General features: G+C 44.2%; 1 protein-coding gene across 5 annotated transcripts; it reads left to right on the top strand.

The window, feature by feature from the left end:
* The first annotated feature begins 9,703 nt into the window (after positions 1-9,703).
* On the top strand, positions 9,704-21,456 carry STARD4 (StAR related lipid transfer domain containing 4). 5 transcript variants are annotated; one of them, XM_073344686.1, is made up of 6 exons: positions 9,704-9,962; positions 13,606-13,721; positions 16,929-16,978; positions 18,159-18,285; positions 19,421-19,535; positions 20,307-21,456. In XM_073344686.1, the coding sequence occupies exons 2-6, from the start codon at positions 13,617-13,619 to the stop codon at positions 20,540-20,542; spliced, it is 633 nt and encodes a 210-aa protein (XP_073200787.1). In that variant the 5' UTR covers positions 9,704-9,962; positions 13,606-13,616; the 3' UTR covers positions 20,543-21,456. The 5 variants fall into 5 exon arrangements, with proteins under 5 accessions (XP_073200787.1, XP_073200786.1, XP_073200789.1 ...); XM_073344685.1 differs by lacking the exon at positions 9,704-9,962 and adding an exon at positions 10,246-10,666; XM_073344690.1 differs by lacking the exon at positions 9,704-9,962 and adding an exon at positions 14,290-14,514 and having other exon boundaries at positions 13,636-13,721.
* Positions 21,457-21,668: the final 212 nt, after the last annotated feature.

Below are 21,668 nucleotides of genomic sequence, written 5' to 3'. Positions count from 1 at the left end.
TTGGTTCTGTTATGCACCCTCTCCATTTTTTAATTTATGGGAAACATTTTAATGAATTAAAGTATTTTAATACATTTACACAGGGGATATTTATACAGAAACACTACATATTTAATCTAACAGTTTGGTCTGTGGCTAGTTCAGTATTAAACTGTCTCCTTTTTAGTGAATCTGAGTCTTTTCTTCATATTAAAGTCATTTACCAATTTTAGGGATTTTTAAAAAAACTTAAACATTCATCTTAATTTTCACAAAACTTTAGAAGTGGTTGCTGAATCAGTCAGGATCTGGAAGATTTTATAAAGGAATGAATGAACATGTTCATTATGTCAAAAAGTTCCAAGCCATCATTACAGGGCCAGTTATACCATATTTCATTATATAATATCTAACAATAGAATCACAGGCTCCATTCCTTCCTGTGATACATACATATCTTACAACTTGTCCGGAGTTGGATGATGTTTTGCAGGTTAAGCAGGCAGGGTTAAGAAAAGGATGCAGCACCTGTGATTAAATCTTAGCCTTGACCATCTTTATTGAAATGGTTTTCAACAAAATCTGAAGACAGGAACCCATCTTCCTGGATGTGTCCATCGCTTATGACACAGTTTGGCACACAGGCTTTTTGTGTAATTCTCTTGAGTTGCCCTGCATTAGGTGGTCAAATAGTAGAGCTTTTCCTCTAAAACAGGCAGTTCAGAGTACACATGGGCGATCATTGCCGTTCTTGGAAGTGTCAGATCAGCAGTCTTCCTCAAGGTTCGGTTCTTTCACCAATACTGTTCAATGTGTACATCAATGACTTGCCAGTAACACTCTCATGCAAGTTTATTTATGTCAACGACATCTGCTGCAGCTGTCCAGCTCAGTCCTTCTCAGAAATTGATAAGGTCCTGAATGATGATATGAAGCTTATGGCAGATTATTGTAGTTGATGGCGTTTAAAGACGAGCTTTTGCAAGATGGTTTCTGGCGTATTTCATCTGCACAATGCAAGCACAAGCCACAAGTTAAATATTTTTTTAAACGGCCAAAGTCTGCAGCATGACGCAAACTCGGTTTACCTCAGCATGATATCGGATAGGTCACTGATGTACCAGAACCACTTGAAGAAGCAGCAGCCAAAGTTAGCACTCAGAACAACCTGTCAGAAGACTGGCTGGCTCAATCTGGGGTGCAAGCGCTCGGACCCTTAGAACATCAGCCCTTACTCTCTGCTATTCAACAGCGGAATACTGTGCTCTTGTCTGGTGTCACTTGTCTCAAATGAGGCTGATTGATGTACAGCTACAAAGCTATGCACATTGTTACTGGAACTTTACGTGCCACTCCGTTGCTGTGGCTGCCAATACTTAGTTACATAGCATCGCCCCGTATTTGCCGTGAGGGGACTCCATTATGATGCTGGCCAAGATCTAGAAGACCTGCCTTTGTACACAGACCTCTTCAACCATCTGCCCTTTATGGTCACTTATGCCACCACAGGACATGACTGTAGAATCTGTTTGGCATAACGAGTAGTCAGCGATGACAGTCATCAATCACTCTCTCATCACCGACCCAACCACCTGCCTACCAGGTTTTGACCTGCCAGGGAACCTGTAGTCATCCCTGAACCGGTTTTGAACAGAACAGGGCAACTGTGTGGCCAATCTCTTCAAATGGGGTTTCTCTAATGACCCATGATGTAGCTGAGGTCAACTTCAAACTATGCTGCATATCCTTGACAAGTACCCACTGACTTACTTTGACAGCAGCTATTGGCTGTTCATCTGGCTGATGATGTTGCTATCAAATGGCAGGACACTTTGTGCATACGCTTAAGAAGACTGAAAATATTTGTAGCCGAACCAAGCAAACACCACCAGCAGCACTGGTTCAGTTTTAGAGCTTTTGTTGGTATGGACATATTATTAGGATAGAAGATCAATGAATTACAAAGCACATTTACCAAGAAATGCCACTACACAGTTGTCAGCCACATGGTTGCCAAAAGCTTCAGTGATGCAGTGAGTGCCAATTATCGACATAGACTGAACATCTAGACCGTCTTAAGGACCTAGCAAGAGATTGATCCAGGTGGCACTTGATCTTCTAGGAAGCCTATAACCTTTTGGGATTTGCTTTGATGATATCCTCAAAACCCCTGCTAAGCTACTACCTAACCCTGGAGACACCTAAATTCCCAATGTTAAAGTACACTAAGTCTCTGCCTGAGAGTATGTAAACTGCTACCTCAGTCTAGGTGCCTGGGCTCCTATCGCATGCCTAAGGGTATGTCTACACTACGAAATTAGGTCGAATTTATAGAAGTCGGTTTTTTAGAAATCGGTTTTATATATTCGAGTGTGTGTGTCCCCACAGAAAATGCTCTAAGTGCATTAAGTGCATTAACTCGGCGGACCGCTTCCACAGTACCGAGGCAAGCGTCGACTTCCGGAGCGTTGCACTGTGGGTAGCTATCCCACAGTTCCCGCAGTCTCCGCTGCCCATTGGAATTCTGGGTTGATATCCCAATGCCTGATGGGGCTAAAACATTGTCGCGGGTGGTTCTGGGTACATATCGTCAGGCCCCCGTTCCCTCCCTCCCCCCGTGAAAGCAAGGGCAGACAATCATTTCGCGCCTTTTTTCCTGAGTTACCTGTGCAGACACCATACCACGGCAAGCATGGAACCAGCTCAGGTAACCCTCACCCTATGTCTCCTGGGTGCTGGCAGACGTGGTACGGCTTTGCTGCACAGTAGCAGCAACCCATTGCCTTCTGGCAGCAGACGGTGCAATACGATTGGTAGTCGTCCTCGTCGTGTCCGAGGTGCTCCTGGCCACGTCGGCTGGGAGCGCCTGGGCAGACATGGGCGCAGGGACTAAATTTGGAGTGACTTGACCAGGTCATTCTCTTTAGTCCTGCAGTCCTATTGAACCGTCTTATGGTGAGCGGGCAGGCGATACGGACTGCTAGCAGTCGTACTGTACCATCTTCTGCCAGGCAGGCAAGAGATGAGGATTGCTAGCAGTCGTATTGTACCATCTTATGCCAGGCAGGCAAGAGATGAAGATAGCTAGCAGTCGTACTGTACCATCTTCTGCCAAGCAGCCATGAGATGTGGATGGCATGCAGTCCTTCTGCACCGTCTGCTGCCAGCCAAAGATGTAAAAGATAGATGGAGTGGGTCAGAACAAGAAATAGACCAGATTTGTTTTGTACTTATTTTCCTCCTCCCCTGTCTAGATCACACTGCAGTCACTCACAGAGAAGGTGCAGCGAGGTAAATCTAGCCATGTATCAATCAGAGGCCAGGCTAACCTCCTTGTTCCAATAACAACGATAACTTAGGTGCACCATTTCTTATTGGAACCCTCCGTGCAGTCCTGCCTGAAATACTCCTTGATGTACAGGCACACCCTTTGTTGATTTTAGCTCCCTGAAGCCAACCCTGTAAGTCGTGTCGTCAGTCGCCCCTCCCTCCGTCAGAGCAACGGCAGACAATCGTTCCGCGCCTTTTTTCTGGGCGGACGCCATACCAAGGCAAGCATGGAGCCCGCTGAGCTCATTTTGGCAATTAGGAGCACATTAAACACCACACGCATTATCCAGCAGTATATGCAGCACCAGAACCTGGCAAAGCGATACCAGGCGAGGAGGCGACGTCAGCGCGGTCACGTGAGTGATCAGGACATGGACACAGATTTCTCTGAAAGCATGGGCCCTGCCAATGCATGCATCATGGTGCTAATGGGGCAGGTTCATGCGGTGGAACGCCGATTCTGGGCTCGGGAAACAAGCACAGACTGGTGGGACTGCATAGTGTTGCAGGTCTGGGACGATTCCCAGTGGCTGCGAAACTTTCGCATGCGTAAGGGCACTTTCATGGAACTTTGTGACTTGCTTTCCCCTGCCCTGAAGCTCATGAATACCAGGATGAGAGCAGCCCCCACAGTTGAGAAGCGAGTGGCGATAGCCCTGTGGAAGCTTGCAACGCCAGACAGCTACCGGTCAGTTGGGAATCAATTTGGAGTGGGCAAATCTACTGTGGGGGCTGCTGTTATGCAAGTAGCTCACGCAATCAAAGATCTGCTGATATCAAGGGTAGTGACCCTGGGAAATGTGCAGGTCATAGTGGATGGCTTTGCTGCAATGGGATTCCCTAACTGTGGTGGGGCTATAGACGGAACCCATATTTCTATCTTGGCACCGGAGCACCAAGCCGCCAAGTACATAAACCGCAAGGGGTACTTTTCGATAGTGCTGCAAGCTCTGGTGGATCACAAGGGACGTTTCACCAACATCAACGTGGGATGGCCGGGAAAGGTCCATGACGCTCGCATCTTCAGGAACTCTGGTCTGTTTCAAAAGCTGCAGGAAGGGACTTTATTCCCAGACCAGAAAATAACTGTTGGGGATGTAGAAATGCCTATATGTATCCTTGGGGACCCAGCCTACCCCTTAATGCCATGGCTCATGAAGCCGTACACAGGCAGCCTGGACAGTAGTCAGGAGCTGTTCAACTACAGGCTGAGCAAGTGCAGAATGGTGGTAGAATGTGCATTTGGACGTTTAAAGGCGCGCTGGCGCAGTTTACTGACTCGCTTAGACCTCAGCGAAACCAATATTCCCACTGTTATTACTGCTTGCTGTGTGCTCCACAATATCTGTGAGAGTAAGGGGGAGACGTTTATGGCGGGGTGGGAGGCTGAGGCAAATCGCCTAGCTGCTGGTTACGCGCAGCCAGACACCAGGGCGGTTAGAAGAGCACAGGAGGGCGCGTTACACATCAGAGAAGCTTTGAAAACCAGTTTCATGACTGGCCAGGCTACGGTGTGAAAGTTCTGTTTGTTTCTCCTTGATGAAACCCCCCGCCCCTTGGTTCACTTTACTTCCCTGTAAGCTAACCACCTTCCCCTCCTCCCTTTAATCACCGCTTGCAGAGGCAATAAAGTCATTGCTGCTTCACAGTCATGCATTCGTTATTCATTCATCACACAAATAGGGGGATGACTACCAAGGTATCCCAGGAGGGGTGGTGGAGGAGGGAAGGAAAATGCCACACAGCACTTTAAGCACAGCACTTTAAAAGTTTACAACTTTAAAATTTATTGAATGACAGCCTTCTTTTTTTTGGGCAATCCTCTGTGGTGGAGTGGCTGGTTGGCCGGAGGCCCCCCCACCGCGTTCTTGGGCGTCTGGGTGTGGAGGCTATGGAACTTGGGGAGGAGGGCAGTTGGTTACAGAGGGGCAGCAGTGGCAGTCTGTGCTCCAGCTGCCTTTGCTGCAGCTCAACCATACACTGGAGCATACTGGTTTGGTCCTGCAGCAGCCTCAGCATTGAATCCTGCCTCCTCTCATCACGCTGCCGCCACATTTGAGCTTCAGCCCTGTCTTCAGCCCGCCACTTACTCTCTTCAGCCCGCCACTTACTCTCTTCAGCCCGCCACCTCTCCTCCCGGTCATTTTGTGCTTTCCTGCACTCTGGCATTATTTGCCTCCACGCATTCGTCTGTGCTCTGTCAGTGTGGGAGGACAGCATGAGCTCGGAGAACATTTCATCGCGAGTGCGTTTTTTTTTCTTTCTAAGCTTCACTAGCCTCTGGGAAGGAGAAGATCCTGTGATCATTGAAACACATGCAGCTGGTGGAGAAAAAAAAAGGGACAGCGGTATTTAAAAAGACACATTTTATAAAACAGTGGCTACACTCTTTCAGGGTAAACCTTGCTGTTAACATTACATACATAGCACATGTGCTTTCGTTACAAGGTCGCATTTTGCCTCCTCCCACCGCGTGACTACCCCCTCAACCTTCCCCCCTCCCTGTGGCTAACAGCGGGGAACATTTCTGTTTAGCCACAGGCAAACAGCCCAGCAGGAACGGGCACCTCTGAGTGTCCCTGAAGAAAAGCACTCTATTTCAACCAGGTGACCATGAATTATATCTCACTCTCCTGAGGATAACACAGAGAGATAAAGAACGGATGTTGTTTGAATGCCAGCAAACATACACTGCAATGCTTTGTTGTACAGTGATTCCCGAGTACGTGTTACTGGCCTGGAGTGGTAAAGTGTCCTACCATGAAGGACGAAATAAGGCTGCCCTCCCCAGAAACCTTTTGCAAAGGCTTTAGGACTACATCTAGGAGAACCGCAAATGCCAGGGCAAAGTAATCCTTTCACATGCTTGCTTTTAAACCACGTATAGCATTTTAAAAGGTACACTCACCAGAGGTCCCTTCTCTGCCTGCTGGGTCCAGGAGGCAGCCTTGGGTGGGTTCGGGGGGTACTGGCTCCAGGTCTAGGGTGAGAAACAGTTCCTGGCTGTCAGGAAAACCGGTTTCTCCGCTTGCTTGCTGTGAGCTATCTTCTTCGTCCCCAAAACCTGCCTTCCGTATTGCCTCCATCTCCATTGAAGGAGTCAAACAACACGGCTGGGGTAGTGGTGGCTGAACCCCCTAAAATGGCATGCAGCTCATCATAGAAGCGGCATGTTTGGGGCTCTGACCCAGAGCGGCTGTTCGCCTCTCTGGTTTTCTGGTAGGCTTGCCTCAGCTCCTTCAGTTTCACGCGGCACTGCTTCGGGTCCCTGTTTTGGCCTCTGTCCTTCATGCCCTGGGAGATTTTGACAAAGGTTTTGGCATTTCGAAAACTGGAACGGAGTTCTGATAGCACGGATTCCTCTCCCCAAACAGCGATCAGATCCCGTACCTCCCGTTCGGTCCATGCTGGAGCTCTTTTGCGATTCTGGGACTCCATCATGGTCACCTGTGCTGATGAGCTCTGCATGGTCACCTGCAGCTTGCCACGCTGGCCAAACAGGAAATGAGATTCAAAAGTTCGCGGTTCTTTTCCTGTCTACCTGGCCAGTGCATCTGAGTTGAGAGTGCTGTCCAGAGCGGTCAGAATGGAGCACTCTGGGATAGCTCCCGGAGGCCAATACCATCGAATTGTGTCCACAGTACCCCAAATTCGAGCCGGGAACGTCGATTTAAGCGCTAATCCACTTGTCAGGGGTGGAGTAAGGAAATCGATTTTAAGAGCCCTTTAAGTCGAAATAAAGGGCTTCACTGTGTGGACGGGTGCAGGTTTAAATCGATTTAACGCTGCTAAATTCGACCTAAAGTCCTAGTGTAGACCCGGGGTTAATTGCAGTGGGTGCCTCAAAGCAGCTGAAACTGAACATTGCTCTGCCTATCTCACCTGCAGGACCTGATCCGGCAGGTGTGCTCTGAACATACCTAACTCCACAAAAGGACCATTGCATATTTAATTATTGATACATGGGGACAGCTTAAACAGTAGACACCGAGACTCCTTCACCCCAAATGTCCCATAGGCCAGTGATTAGGTCACTCACCTGAGAGATGGGAAACTCCTATTCAAATTCCTTCTTCTCATCTGGCAGAGAGGGGAGCTGAACCTGGGTCTCTGACCTCCTGTGTGAGTATCCTCATCACTGGGCTAAAAGTTATAAGGGGATCCCGCTTCCTACTGCTCCTCCCATTGGCTTTTTTTGTGTGCATTTAGGCATTCACCAGCACCATTCTTCCAATAAATGGGTGAGGTGCCTGCCTCCAGGACAGGATTCAGAGCTGTGGATCCCAAGTGAAAATAGATGCCTCTCTCCAGCCTGCACTTAGGCTTCTAACTTCCTGAGAGGGGTGGGGTTTAGGACACCACCACCACCCTCCTCTTCATCTGCTATGGGCTAGCTTAGGCAGTTCCCTAATAGGGTGCTGGCTTTTGTGGGTCCAGGTCATAGGTGATTATTATTCCCCATGCTTTGTATCGGGAGCCTCGGTACCTAACTCAGGGTTTATGGATATCACTGTGGGGTAAGGTGCCTAAATGTTAGGTACTGCAACATGCAGCAGTGCAATACCTAAGACCCTTGTGGATTTGGGCCCTGTTGCTAGGAGAGGGCTAGCAATTGCTACTGCAGGAGGATACAAGGTAGCAGGATACAGGAAGAGGTGTGTAAGAGTTACACCAAGACTCTCTCATTATACCCCTTACTTATTATACCTTTTAGGAGTTAGGTTAGGAACTGTTTTCCTCAGTTCACGTAACTGGTAAAAGCAATTGTATCTAGGGTATTTGCATCCTCTATTTTATCTGCTTTAGCAAAGCAATCCTCTGTTACTCAGTGTGTGAGTATCAGAACCCACTGAAGTCTACAGCCTGTAGAACTTAGTGCTTGGAGTACCTGCAGTGTTTGCCTCCAAGCTCATGGTACACAGAGTATACTCTCAGACCCCTGAAGGGAAACGGCATACCACAACTCTGCAGCGGGGGTCAGGTGCCATATATGAGACCAAGGCTAAAAATGTAAACTGATAATGACTTGTTCATCCAAGGCACTGCTAGCTCTCAAAATATACTACAGAATATCACACAACACACTCACATCACTCCTCAAAAAGGGCTTTGCCTTGAAGGTTATCAAAATCAGCTTCAGTTGGACTGAAGAAGTGGGAAGAAGAGCAGAGACAAATTCCAGATTTGAGGATCCCCTTTAAGAAAATCACCTGCTACCAGTCCCCTCTTTAAGCTTGAGTCATGTTGTCAACCGCAACTGCAGCAGTATGACTCGCTCTCTTTGTGAATCACCATTTAATAAGCAGGGGGCTGCACTCTGCACTAACTTAAGTTTCCAGGTGCTTTAAGGCCACACAGAGAATTCCATTAGTGTAATCGTGAGTTGACAAAGGCAGAGATACTAGCCAGTTCTGCATCAAAAAGAAAACAAGTCATGCTTTCTTTACCCAGTGCATCTAAAATAGCAGGTTAGGCCACAGCTGAGCCTCCAAGAGTAGAAGGGAATCCAACAAGATTCCTTAACCCCAAAACTGAATAGTAAGCAGAAGACATATTCTTTTATCAGGACAATTGATAATCCTCCATTATACCACACCGTATCAGATTTCAACCAAGGAATATTAACACTTCAAGTTTGGTGTCGGTAAAATTACCTCAAAAGTGTTAACGGAGCAAGCTAAATTAATATAACAGAATACTATGGTACTAATTTTTTTAAAAAACGTGTAACACACTTTTTCTGGCTAAAAAATACACTGGCATTGCAATCTGCCTGTTGATCAATTTGCTTAAAAGTTCTGGGTGCCTGTCACCAGGAAACTGACAGATGTTGGTAGGTTGACTGGCTGATACAGACCTAGTCAGATCCTATTTGTGCAGATTTTTCTCTAAAGTTATGGAATACCTTTCTTAATTTTCTTGAGATAGCAAGGCCTTTAAAGGTCCCAGAGGTGAGAGCCACACTAGCCATATTGCTATCAAAGCCCTGGACCAGCTCACTCTGATCTGCAAGTTTGCGAAAGGGACAATGTATCTGTGATCAAGCTCTATTTCGTGCATTTGATTGCTTGAGGTGAAAGAAGTCCACTTGTGTATGTGGCAAGTTGATAAATATCAAGCCCCCTAGCAGCAGGCTGGGGGACACAGGTGCAAGAGGGTACAGAAACCACACCGCATGCCCAGCCACCCATTCATACACTTCAGCCCCACCCCACCCCATCATTCCACTCCCACTGGCCAATCACTGCACAATGCCCGACACCCGTCCCAGCAGCAGCCAATTAGAAGGCCCACCTGCCACCATCTCGGCCAATAAGGTCGCTCATATGTCAGTCGAAGGTCGGCCACATGCATCCGAGACTCCGCCCATCTCCCCTCGCCGAAAGGGAGGAAGTGCTGGCAGGCGGGAATCGGTCTCTTTTCTTCCCGCCCCAGGTCCTAATTCCGAGGCTGCATCATCCGCTCAGGCCGGCGACATGAGACGGGCCGGCCCGCCCTGTGATTGGCTGCGCCGGGGAAGCCGGCTGGGCGCTCATTGGCTGCCGGTGTCGGCTGCTCGGCCGGCTGAGGAGGCTCAGCCGCACGGGGCACAGCGCGGCGGCGGGTGCGGTGCCAGGCGGGGAGCGCGGCAGCCCCTTGCCCACGGGGCCCAGGTGAGTAAGGGGCGGCCCCTCCCGCAGCCTGCGCGGGGCCCCGAGAGGGAACGGCGGGGCTCGGGCCGGGGCCCTGCCGGCGGGCACCGGCTCCAGCGCAAAGTCCGGAGCCGCCGCCTGCCGCTCGGGAGCCTGGGCAGGGGCCGGGCGATGCGGCGTGGCGGGGCCGCTCGGCCGGGGGAGGGGGAGCGGAAGCGGCAGAGCTCTAGGGGCGGGCCCGGCTGAGGCACTGGACGGGGCTCCGGGCTCAGCGCCCCCCCTCAGGCAGCCGCGGGAGCCCGGCTCCTTGGGCAAAGGTTTCCCAGCTGGGACCCGATAACCCTGCCCAGCCCCGCAGCAGTTAGCGCACATCCGCCCTCCGCTGGTGCCGCTGCTCGGGCGGCCGCGCTTCAGAGGCGCCTGTCCCGGGGCTGAGCGCGGCGTGTAGCCGTTACCTCTCCCTCAGCGGCAGCCGCCGCAGCGTGGGCCCAGCCCTGCTCGCTGGCTTAAACAATACTTCGGCGCCGTGTCCCCTCCCCCTCCCTCCCCCGCTTTAGTGATGCTTAAAGTTGAGTTCATTCATTGGAAATGTTTCTGATTTCCTCTTAATGATGCTGTGGCACATACAGTGAGCGCTATTTAATCTCTTCCTTGGGGTAGTAAAACGTTGATCTTTTTACATGTTCTCTGGATGTCATTCACTGCATATTAGTGAACCAAGATGGGTGAGTTATCTTTTATTGGTTTCAGAGTAGCAGCCACGCTCGGCTGTATTCGCAAAAAGAAAAGGAGGACTTGTGGCACCTTAGAGACTAACCAATGTATTTGAGTACAAGCTTTCCTGAGCTACAGTTCCCTTCATCAGTTGCATCCCATGAAGTGAGCTGTAGCTCAGGAAAGCTTATGCTTAAATAAATTGGTGAGTCTCTAAGGTGCATCTTTTATTGGATCAACTTCTGGTCCTGAGAGGAGACATACATATGTCAGTGGCGTGGTATTTGTCAATAGTAATTGCTTATAAGTAATAACAGAATATCTTAATATGCCATCTTTGGAACTAAACTCCCTATCTTTGATTTAAGTAGTCTACATCTATTGGTCTATAAGGTGTGTTGCAAAACACATTTATTTTTGTGGTCTTTTAGAAATGGGAAGTATGGTGAGATTTTTTTTTTTTCCCAAGGGTGGTGGTGGAGGATGCAGGTATGATGCAGTATTTATTTCCCCTCTGGTTAATTTTAGGTAGTTTTATTTTAAAAAAGCTTACAAAATTGCAGTGATAAAAGTTCTCTTGACTACAGGCCGCTGCTCTGGCTGCATTGAGAGCTATGTAAATTAGACAGTTAATTTAGGGGGGAGTGTAGGTATTAAGATTGTGAAGTGTGGAGCAGTAGGAGCCCTGTGAGATTTCTGGCTTACTCAGCTAAAATTCCTCTAGGGTAAATTTACTGAATGGGCAGGTCTGCCACCATTTGTAAAGTTAGTTGGAGTGTTTGGGTCTCCTGAAGAAATTAGTGCTACCACTGGCACTAATTTGGGAGCTGAACCTCTGGTTTCCATCTTGTTTATAACTGACTCCCTGCTCAAGAGTTTGAGGAATGGAGGGAACACTCTTCCTCCCTTGCTATTTTCACCTTCCATGCACCTTCCTACTTGAGACAAACCAGTTTAACCCTAGGAGTTGTAGTTTAATAACAACCTAATATGAATCCATTTTTCCACAAATTAAAAACTAAAAATAAATCAATTAGAAAAATATTCCACTGCAGGATATTGAACCCAAACAAAGCATTGTGCTAGTGCATGAAAAGTAGAAAGAGAAGCTAGCCAGATAGCAAAGAGAAATTAAACTGATCTCTCTGGTTTCATAGCCCAAGCTAATAGTTCATTTGCAATGGCAGGGTCAGGTCCTACCATTAGCTTTCCCATTGATTTAAATGGGATTACACAAAGCATTAGGGCTCCATGTTTAAGATAGTAAATGGCTAACCACACTTAATTTTAAAAACTTTTAAAATTAATCTAAAATGCTACTAATAACTTGAGGACTTAAGGGTTTTTTTTTCATTTTACAGCAATCCTTTATGTAAGAATAATAGAGTGGATCTTCTCTGAATGGCTGTAGTTTTGTATAAAGTAGTTGTATTTTACTTAGGAATGGGATTTTTTTTAAATAAAGATTAATTGTCAAATATTTAATTTCAAATGCAAGAGTTGGCTAATAAAATTAGTTATGGGCTACATCCACAGAAGGATTTAGGTGTCTTATTGTCACTTTAGGTGCTTAGGTCCAAAATGTCCATCCTCAAAACCCTTGCTCAGCTGCCATCTAACCCTAAAGGCCTTATATGCTTAAGTTTCTCCTGGTAAAATCCTACATTTCTGCTGGTGGGTATGCACAAAGCTGCCTCAGCATCTAGCTTATCCCTAAGCCTCAGTGGGATCCTTGAACTACACGTTCCCCTGCTTGTCTTGTCTGTGGGACCCAATCTGGTAGGCATTCTTGGAGAATACCTAATTGCAATAAAACACTGGCAATAGTGTTCTCTTTATACCCAATAGTTAGAGCACTCACCCAGGAGGTAGGAGATTCAGGTTCAAATCTCCACTCTGCCTGAATCAGAGCAGGGACTTGAACTCAGGTCTCCTACCTCCTAGGTGAGGGCTGTTACCCATCTCCAGGGAAGGGTTCGCAACTGATTCCTGATGCTTCTGAGTTAGGCATTTAAATCCCTTGCCTGAACACTTCCTACTGGCTAGTTTAGGCAGCTCCCTGCTCAGCATACTGGCTTCTGTGAATTCCCATTTTTAGGGCCTAGTTCTCCCTCATATGTTGTATAGGGAGCCTGGGCACCTAACTTGGGCTGTGGATTCCACTGGGTGGCAAGTTGCCTAAAGTTAGGTGCTACAATGCTAAGCTCAAATCCCCTTTGTGGATTTGTCCATTTGCTTTTAAATATAGCCTTCACCAATTTTACTAAAAGACTCCTAGTTTATAGGCCTGGCTTCCCAGGTCTGTTTAGTATCTATAAAATAGTAGTTGTCTTAATTGTCAGTCTTGAAATTCCACAGGATCTGCTTTTTCCATTAGGTATTATTGTGTAGGGCTTTTTTTCACTAGATCATGTATATTGTGGGTGATCACCATTAACTTACATTTACAGCAGTTCCTGAGCCATACTTAAGCATGTGTGTGGTGCAGGTGTATAATATACATGTATGTATGAGAGTGGCTAAAGTAATGACATACTTTGGCCTTCAGTGATTTGATATGTTCAAGATACCATTAGTTTGCAAATGTCCTTCCAATTTAGAGCCTGTTCCCGCTGAAGTCAATGACAAAACTCCCATTGACTTCAGGGGAAAAGTATTCAGCTGTTCTTTTACTCTTTGGAAAAGTGTCTTAGGGCATGTGTTTGGACACTAGCTAAATTGGCTTAACTTTACTCAAAGTGTGACTTTAAAATGCAGTGTACGCCTATATGGATGCTCATGCAGAGGTGGTCTTAGTTCACTTTAGCTTAATCCTTTAATTCAGTTTAGTTTTCCTGAGTGTTCCTGCCCTTAAACTGGTGGTTCCAGATGTCAGACAGTGGTTAGCTTAGAAAGAAACTAAGCCTTCTTAATGGCTGATCTTGAACTTAAATTGTAAATTTCTATACAGGTGAAAAAAGAATGGAAATCCTTCCAGACGCAGCTTCTCTGGCAACAAAGCTGAAAAATACTCTAATCCAGTATCACAGCATTGAAGATGGTGAATGGCGAATTGCTAAGAAAATGGTAAATGATCCAGTTACTACAACTTATGTAATTGTACTACTGTTTTTATCAGATGATTAGTAAGTCATATTTTCCCCTTCTCACACACCTAAATAATGGTAGTTTGTTATGCATTGCTTTCAGATGGAATTCTCTGTACAGCAAAGGACCCAGGTCAGCTCCACTCTTGCTTGTCTGCTTTGAGTCCTAATATTGACCTTTTGGGGTCCGAGGCTTGAGCAGAAATGTTTTGTCTTTACTTGTATCCATAGTTGGGAAAGTATTTCACACTAGAAACAGTTCTCCAAGTTTTCCTTTATAAAAGTGTGGACTTCCCTTGGAACGATCTGATTCAAACATTTCTACTTTCTTTCTTTTAAGATTAGGAATGTGTTCTGATTTGTTTAGTGCAAGTTTATCAAATTGGTAGGAACAGGTGTAAGTTAGTATTTTTGCCACTTGCTATGCAGTAGCAGCTTTTTGGGCCTTTGTGGTCTGTTTTCAAGCAGATGTTGGTGACACAGAATCACATTTTCCTAGTGTAATCTGCTAATTTACAAAATGTAAATAATCCTATTTCTTAAAACAGGAGTAGTAACAAACATCGCGTAGACAACTCCCTTTTTGGAGAAACCTCAGAGAAGGGACCTCTGTGCTGATGTCTACGCTGACCGCAGAAGCAGATGTCTTGCACCAGCTCTGTCTCTTTCTTGGGCCTCAAGTCTCATAGCTTCAGTTTCCTCTGACCACTCTAATCTCTAAATTTTACACACGGGGAAACTTAGTGCAAGGCTATTCACCAAGGCCTGGACAGGTGGGTCTGGGCATCTACTTTCCTTTTGTGAAGTTATTCCACTACCCAAAAGAAGCTCGGAGTTCAACTGCCCAACAAAGCCACATGACTCTGGGTGTGGTTACTGTGTGGCATTTTTACTCTCTCTGGGAGGTTCACCCTGAGTATTTATACACCAGTGATCCCCAGTCTGAAAACAAGTCCCTCCGGATAGCTCCAAGACACCTAAGCATAGTTTTATACTTTTCATTCTTACTGTGTCTTTTAGAGAACGTGGTGTTACTGTGTCAAACTCTAGTGGGGTCCTGCAGTGGTCTGTCCTGGATCTAATACTAGTCAATATTTTTATTAATGACTTGGATAATGGAGTGGAGAGTATGCTTATAAAATCTGAAGATGACTCCAAGGCAGGAGTGTTTGCAAGCATTTTGGAGGTCAGGATTAGAATTCAAAACAACCCCTGACAAATTGGAGAATTTGTCCTAATTTAATGAGATGAAATTCAATAAAGGAAGGAAGAAAAAAAAACAAATCAAATGCACAACTATAAAATTGGGCATAACTCGGTAGGTAGTAGTACTGCTGAAAGGATCTGGGGGCTGTCGTGGATCACAAATGTGAGTTAACTGTGATGCAGTTGCAAAAAAGGCTAATATTCTGGGATGTATTAACAGGCATATCCTATGTAAGACCCGGGAGGTAATTGTATTGCTGTACTTGGTACTGAGGAGTCCTCAGCAGGAGTACTGTGTCCAATTCTGGGTGTCTCACTTTAGAAAAGTGGACAAATTGGAGGGAGTTCAAAGAAGAGCAACAGAAGTGATATGTTTAGAAAGCCTCTCTTCTGAGGAAAGGATAAAAAGACTGGGAATGTTTAGTCTTGAGAAAAGACTGGGGGAGGAAGGGAGACCTGATAAGACTTCAAATATATTAAGGGCTGTTACAAAGAGGACTGTGTTCAATTGTTCTCAGTGTCCGCTGAAGGTAGGACGAGTCGTAATGGACTTAATCTGCAACAAGGGAGATTTAGGTTACATATTAGGAAAAACTTTCTAACTAGAAGGGTACTTACGCTCTGGAATAGGGTTCCAATGGAGACTGTGGAATCCCCATCATTGGAGGTTTTTAAGAACAGGGATGGTCTAGGTTTACTTTGTCCTGCAACAGCATGGGAGGCTGGACTTTATGACTTCTCAGGGTCCCTTCCAGCCCTAGATTTCTATGATTTTAGAAAGAGATTAGCTCAGAATGGAGTTCACTAAAGTCTTTCTAAAATATGTAGGTCATTTCAAGTTTCCTTGGAAGCAGAAGATGCAGTGTAATATAGGAGTGGTGATAATTCAGGGAGAACCCACTGTTACAGAATAAGTGACTCACTTTTTAAAAAACATCTAAAGAGATGTATGTCTCCATGTACCCAATACTAATTTGAAATATGTTCTTTACAGTGTGTCCATCCACCTGAGGCTTTTTGTTGTGGTTACGTCCAACCCCAGTTCTGCCCGGCAGTTGACTTGGGTGCATCTGAAGATGGAGACCTAGAACACAGACATGCATAACATGATTTTACCTAGTCCACACAGATCAGGAAAAGTTTTTAAACCTGTTAGGCATAACTGATTTTAAGTTCAGCCAACTTGAATCTTTGGATGGTGTAGACCTGCCCTTAGACACAAATATCCTGTAGTTTTAAGGGTATATCTTCACAGCATAGTTAGCTCAAGGTATAACTGAACTGTTACCCCAACCCAAATCCCTTCCACACATACAAATCTGTAACTTAAGTCATGTGGGGCTTTAAACTCGAGCTAGTTGGCCATTGTGGGGGAGAGGGATGGAGCTGGAGTGCTACTGAAGCTCGAGCTAGTAATGCAGTGGGGATTCAGCTTAAGTGTCTTTTGCTGAGACACACTCCAATCTTTTTCCTGGGTTAGGAAACAAACTTCGCATTTATGTAACTGTAAACCATTTGTGTGATATTGCTGCATTGACTAGTCTTACATATGGTTTCTTGCTAAATGTTGTCTCTAAGGTGCCACAAGTACTCCTTTTCTTTATATGGTAGTACATTGTTACTTTTTCCTGGTGTCATTGCTAACAAGTTTCACACAAAGTATTCAATGCAATAATTTCATGGCTAAACCTGATTGTGTTTTAATAATAATGTAGGGGGATACAGACTTGTGCTGAACCTATTTTTAGGCCCTGATCCAGCAAAGCACTGAACTTTAGGATAGCGCTATTTCTGACAGATTTCCAACACTTGATACTGAGAAACAGCTCATTTGAAAGAGTGCATTTGCATGTTGTTGGTAAAAAAAACAAATTGGTATGTTTTCATGCCTAAAAACATGTAGAATTTCCCAGATCTAAAATTGATGCACACTTTAGAAGTGGACATAATAAATATGGTATTCTTCCACTTTGTTTTCCAGAAAGATGCAACTGTGTGGCGGAAGCCATCAGAAGAATTCAGTGGATACCTGTAAGTTTACCTTCATACTAGATAAGTAAGTTTGTGGGACTAAGACTTAATAGAAGCTGGAAAAGGGGGCTGTGGAAAAACCTATTAGAGCATCCAGTCCATCACCTTGTCAGTATAGAATTAGTCCCTATAATACTTATCTTAGAGTTTGACATTTTAATGCCTGCATCTTGTATATTGTCTATAACAAGACATGCAACTGTCAATGAAGACTCGGTGAAATTCTTGCTCCTTGGATATAAATGGTAAAACTCCCATTGACATCAAATGGGGCAAGATTTAATCCTTAGTGCTCTGACTTGCAGATGACTTTTCTAAGAACTCTAAGTCCAGACTTGCTGGCACTTGCATTTGACAGCTCACCTTGCATAATCCTGGTAATCTCATTTACCATGGAACCCACAATGGGTTAAGAAGCCGTCCTATGGTTGGGAAGAGTTGTGTATGTGGGTTTCTTGGCAGGGATGGGATCAGGTAACTTGGTGAAAGCTTCCAGGAACCTACTAAAACAGTTTCAGATGACTTTTGAATGTGTGGTGTAAACTAAGATCTATTTGGTATTGGCTACCAAAGCATATTGTGATTGCTCATTCTCAGTGAAAATTACCATTTATTTGTGCTTTATGGAGATTTGACTCCTCCTCATCCCTTTTGTTTTTCCTTTCTGTGTTTCTTCTTTGCCTTCCCCTTCACTACCATCCCCTTTACTTTTCCTTGTCCCTCCTCTTTTCCCTAGCTGACTCTCCTGCTCCTCATTGGAGAGGAACAGCAAATTGACAAGCTGTTTCAGAGATAGAGGATGTCTGTTTTGCTCTACCTCTCCATTTACCCATGCAGTGAGAAATACAGTAGTGATGTATTGCAGAAAATGGCCTCACTGTAGGTGTCAAAAAGAGACCGCATGAATGGGAGTACATCAGCTTATTGGCCTTAAAATAAATTTTAAAAAGCTAAGGAGTCATATCACATGGACTGAGAAGAGGGTTTGCAATTTGAGAAATACAGAATGTAGCTTAAGAACCTCTCTCTTAAAATACCAGTTACTGCAAGGGAAAGGACTGGATGATTGAATAAGTCTTTTCCTGTACCTGAACTTTTCTGATAGAATTGTTTAGTTTTTATCTTCAGATAATGTGTGTATAGTAAGTGGAAAGCATAAAGGATTTCATATTTTAAACAGCTACAAAGCTCAAGGAGTTATAGAAGACATTACCAACAGAGTAGTAGATCACATTCGTCCTGGACCTTCTAGACTAGATTGGGACAACTTAATGACTACAATGGACATTGTTGAAAAGTTTGAAGAGGTAAAAATTTGTCTTCTAGACTTCTAAATAGAACATGTATTTGTGTGGATGTAAATATGTATTCTACAGTACATCACAGCAAGTGCATCATCTTATGGTGATATAGCCTGAAGTTAATCCATGCACATGTCTATACATTTTTATCTTATGGCGTCATCTCACATATATGCTCCTGTATGTAATCGTCTTTTTAGTAGCTTGTTGAATTGGGACAGAATTCCACCATTGCTGAAATTAAGGATCAAAGGATAAGATTTAGTAGGTTATGCTCTATCTTCCAGTAAAAATCCATGTTCTGAGGGAATTAAAATGTCTTTTTTACTTTAAAAGATATAAAACTCTAAAGACTGCATTCATTCTGTGGGATGTAGCTTATTTATTTTTTTTAACATTGCAAAATGATGCATAGTTTTGACAAAACTACCGAGTCACCTGTTCCCTGTAGGCTGGCTCCAGTATGCCATCAGGATTTGGTGCTTGGAACCTGAATAGTGACTGTGGTGGGTCAGGACTTACCAAAAAGATAGGTGTGAAGTTCATCACGTGCTGACTGTTAGTCTTGTCCTGATCACTGGGGACATTCAGTACAGCACTTCAAAGCCTTTGGTTTATACATCGATCACTTTTTACATTCAATTTTCCTGGCTTTAAGTTAGATCCTTACAGTGAACTATTTTACTTAATGTTTAATACATAGAACATTAGTATCCTCTTTAGAATTTTTTTTTGAAGATTACTGCATTCTACTTTATTACTAGCGTGGTGAATCAAAAGCACTTTGCAGAGCAGCCTAGTAGTTAGTGAAAGACTCCTGGGTTTTATTCACAAAACTTTTGCGTGTCCAATTTTAGACATCTAGAGCTTAACTTAGGCCAAGGACACTCAGCTTCTGTTGTCTTTACTTGCAGTTGCTCAACATCTCTAAATTTTAGGCACTTAAGGCCTAATGTTGGACACTTTTGAAGATTACCCTTTAATCTGCACTTTACGGTAGCCATCTGTAAAATGGGTAGCTTAGAAGGGAGAGTGGGATATAAGTAAAAGCTTATTTTTTGTTGAAAATGCTAGCTTCTTATGAACATTAAAAAGTTGACTTTGTTGATACATGGTTCATTGTTTTGCTATCCTCCTGAAGAATTGCTGTGTAATGCGCTACACCACTGCTGGCCAGCTGTGGAACATCATTTCCCCAAGAGAGTTTGTTGACTTCTCTTACACTACTCAGTATGAAGAGGGGCTTCTAACATGTGGTAAGATGTCATTGGCCACTACCTTTTTCTTATTTTGAAACTGATTACCATATAGTTAAGTGCGTATGCTGTTCTGAGCTCCTTTAAAACTGGAACTTTTAAAGGCTTTACAAGATAGTCTACTAAAAGTATTCCAAATATACTAGAGTGCTCCTGTATAGCACTTTACATATTCAAAGCCACACACAAACATTAGCCAAGCCACACAACATTCCTGCATGTTAAGCAAGTATCACCATATTATGCATGTGAAAATTGACCGAGAAACTGTGATATGCCCAAAGCTACATAGTAAATCAGATGGAGTGGAAATAGAACTTGCTTATAAATGGGAGTCCACTCTGGTGTAAAGTTATTGCTTGTCCAGTGAGAGATGGTTTGAATGAAGAATGGGCAGCCTCTGTGCATTAAAACTAGAATCCAAATCTTGGCTATTGATCCAAGCGTCTCTGAAGTGTGCCTGTCACTACTTGTAATATCCCTAAGAAGAAACTCTTACCTTGTATTTGCTCTTGCAGACCCTTTGTTTCTTTCACACCTCTTCTACTTCCCCTCCCTCGTGCAAACAAAATCTTTATTTTGGGTCTGTTGGCTAACTATATAGTGGAGAACATTTATGCAAAGGGCTGTATTTTCTGCTGTAGGATGTCAATGAGAGATGTGCCCATGGATCCAAGAACAGAACTAGACCTGCAACTGTGTACATATGACAAGAAACATGGCTTCCTGATCCAATCTTATTGACTTTTTTGTAACTTTTTTTTAAATTAGGTATAAGTCTAGACTATGGAGAGGTGAGACCTAATTTTGTCCGTGGATTTAATCACCCCTGTGGCTGGTTCTGTGTCCCTCTTAAGGATCGTCCTGACCAAAGTCTTTTGACAGGCTTCATCCAGACTGAACTGCGAGGGATGCTTCCTCAGTCCGCAGTAGATACTGCCATGGCTAGTACCCTGGCAAACTTTTACTCTGACCTCAGAAAGACACTGAAAACAATCAGCTATTGACCTAGATTTCCATACATGTCTTGCAACCATCTGTTCCTCCTTCCTGTATTGTATCAAAGCTTTGATTAGGTTAGCAGGTGCTGCCTAGGGGGTATGCATACATCCCTGGCTCAACATGTGGGTTTGTGCTCCCTGCTGAGCTCTGAAAATGTACAATGTAAAGACTGAACGTACAAAGTCATCTGCTTCCAAGGAAGATAGCTCAGAATTGGGGCTCAACTCTGGTAAATACTGAGTGACCTAAACTCTCACTGAAACAGGGGGAGTGGATGGGTACTCATTTTGCAAGTTCAGACCACCTGTGCTGCCAACATCTCATTGAAAATAGAATTTTACAGTGTATGCTTTTTTATTTTTAAGGTGCTCCTTTGAAAGATTAAGAAAGATATAATCTGTATGTGGAAGTTTCTACTTTTTATACATTTTAGTTAAATCCAAAATGACATTTTAAACGGTCTTTATTAAGGCTCAGAGTGGAATTCCCCAAAGGAATATTAAATTAGGTATCACTTAAATTGAGCTCTTATTTGAGATCTAAAGAGTCACATTAGCAAATTCCTATGTTGTTGGCATTTCCTAAATATTAGTCTTATCTATGACTAAAAGACTTCTTAAATACAGTAGTTATGTCAAGATTCTAAATATTTAGTAGGAATGCATTTATAGCTGCTCAGAGCCTATTGATGTCACAGGGGTCTTTCCATGGTTTTCATTCATCATGGATCAGGCCAATGTTAATCAAAGCACAAAACGCCAAGACATCCATCCATTATTCCTTTGTGCAATCTAGCTTTTAAAAGCAGAAATGTATTTATGTATCTAAACCTGCATCTACTGTAGACTGGGTTTTTTGGTTACTATTGGAAACCCTAACCCATTTTTCCCCACAGTTCAATTAAAACAAAAATCACTCAGTAACATTTTTAATTCTCTCCTCCACCCTTTATATTTTTCTTTTGGATTATATCCTCAAATTTGAGGTTAAATTCTACATCTGCCTTTATCAGCTCCTTCCATATCCAATGTGGCAGTTTATAGCTTTTCCCCCATGTTAAATGACCGGACATTCTCTGAATTGAAAATTGGAGTAACTAACCACACTAAAATGCTCTGCAAACATAAATAT

Source organism: Lepidochelys kempii, chromosome 5 (genome assembly GCF_965140265.1).
Source record: "Lepidochelys kempii isolate rLepKem1 chromosome 5, rLepKem1.hap2, whole genome shotgun sequence".
In the NCBI taxonomy this organism is placed as follows: Eukaryota; Metazoa; Chordata; order Testudines; family Cheloniidae; genus Lepidochelys; species Lepidochelys kempii.
Note: the sequence above shows the minus strand (reverse complement) of the source record. Positions and strands in the feature narration are given on the sequence as shown.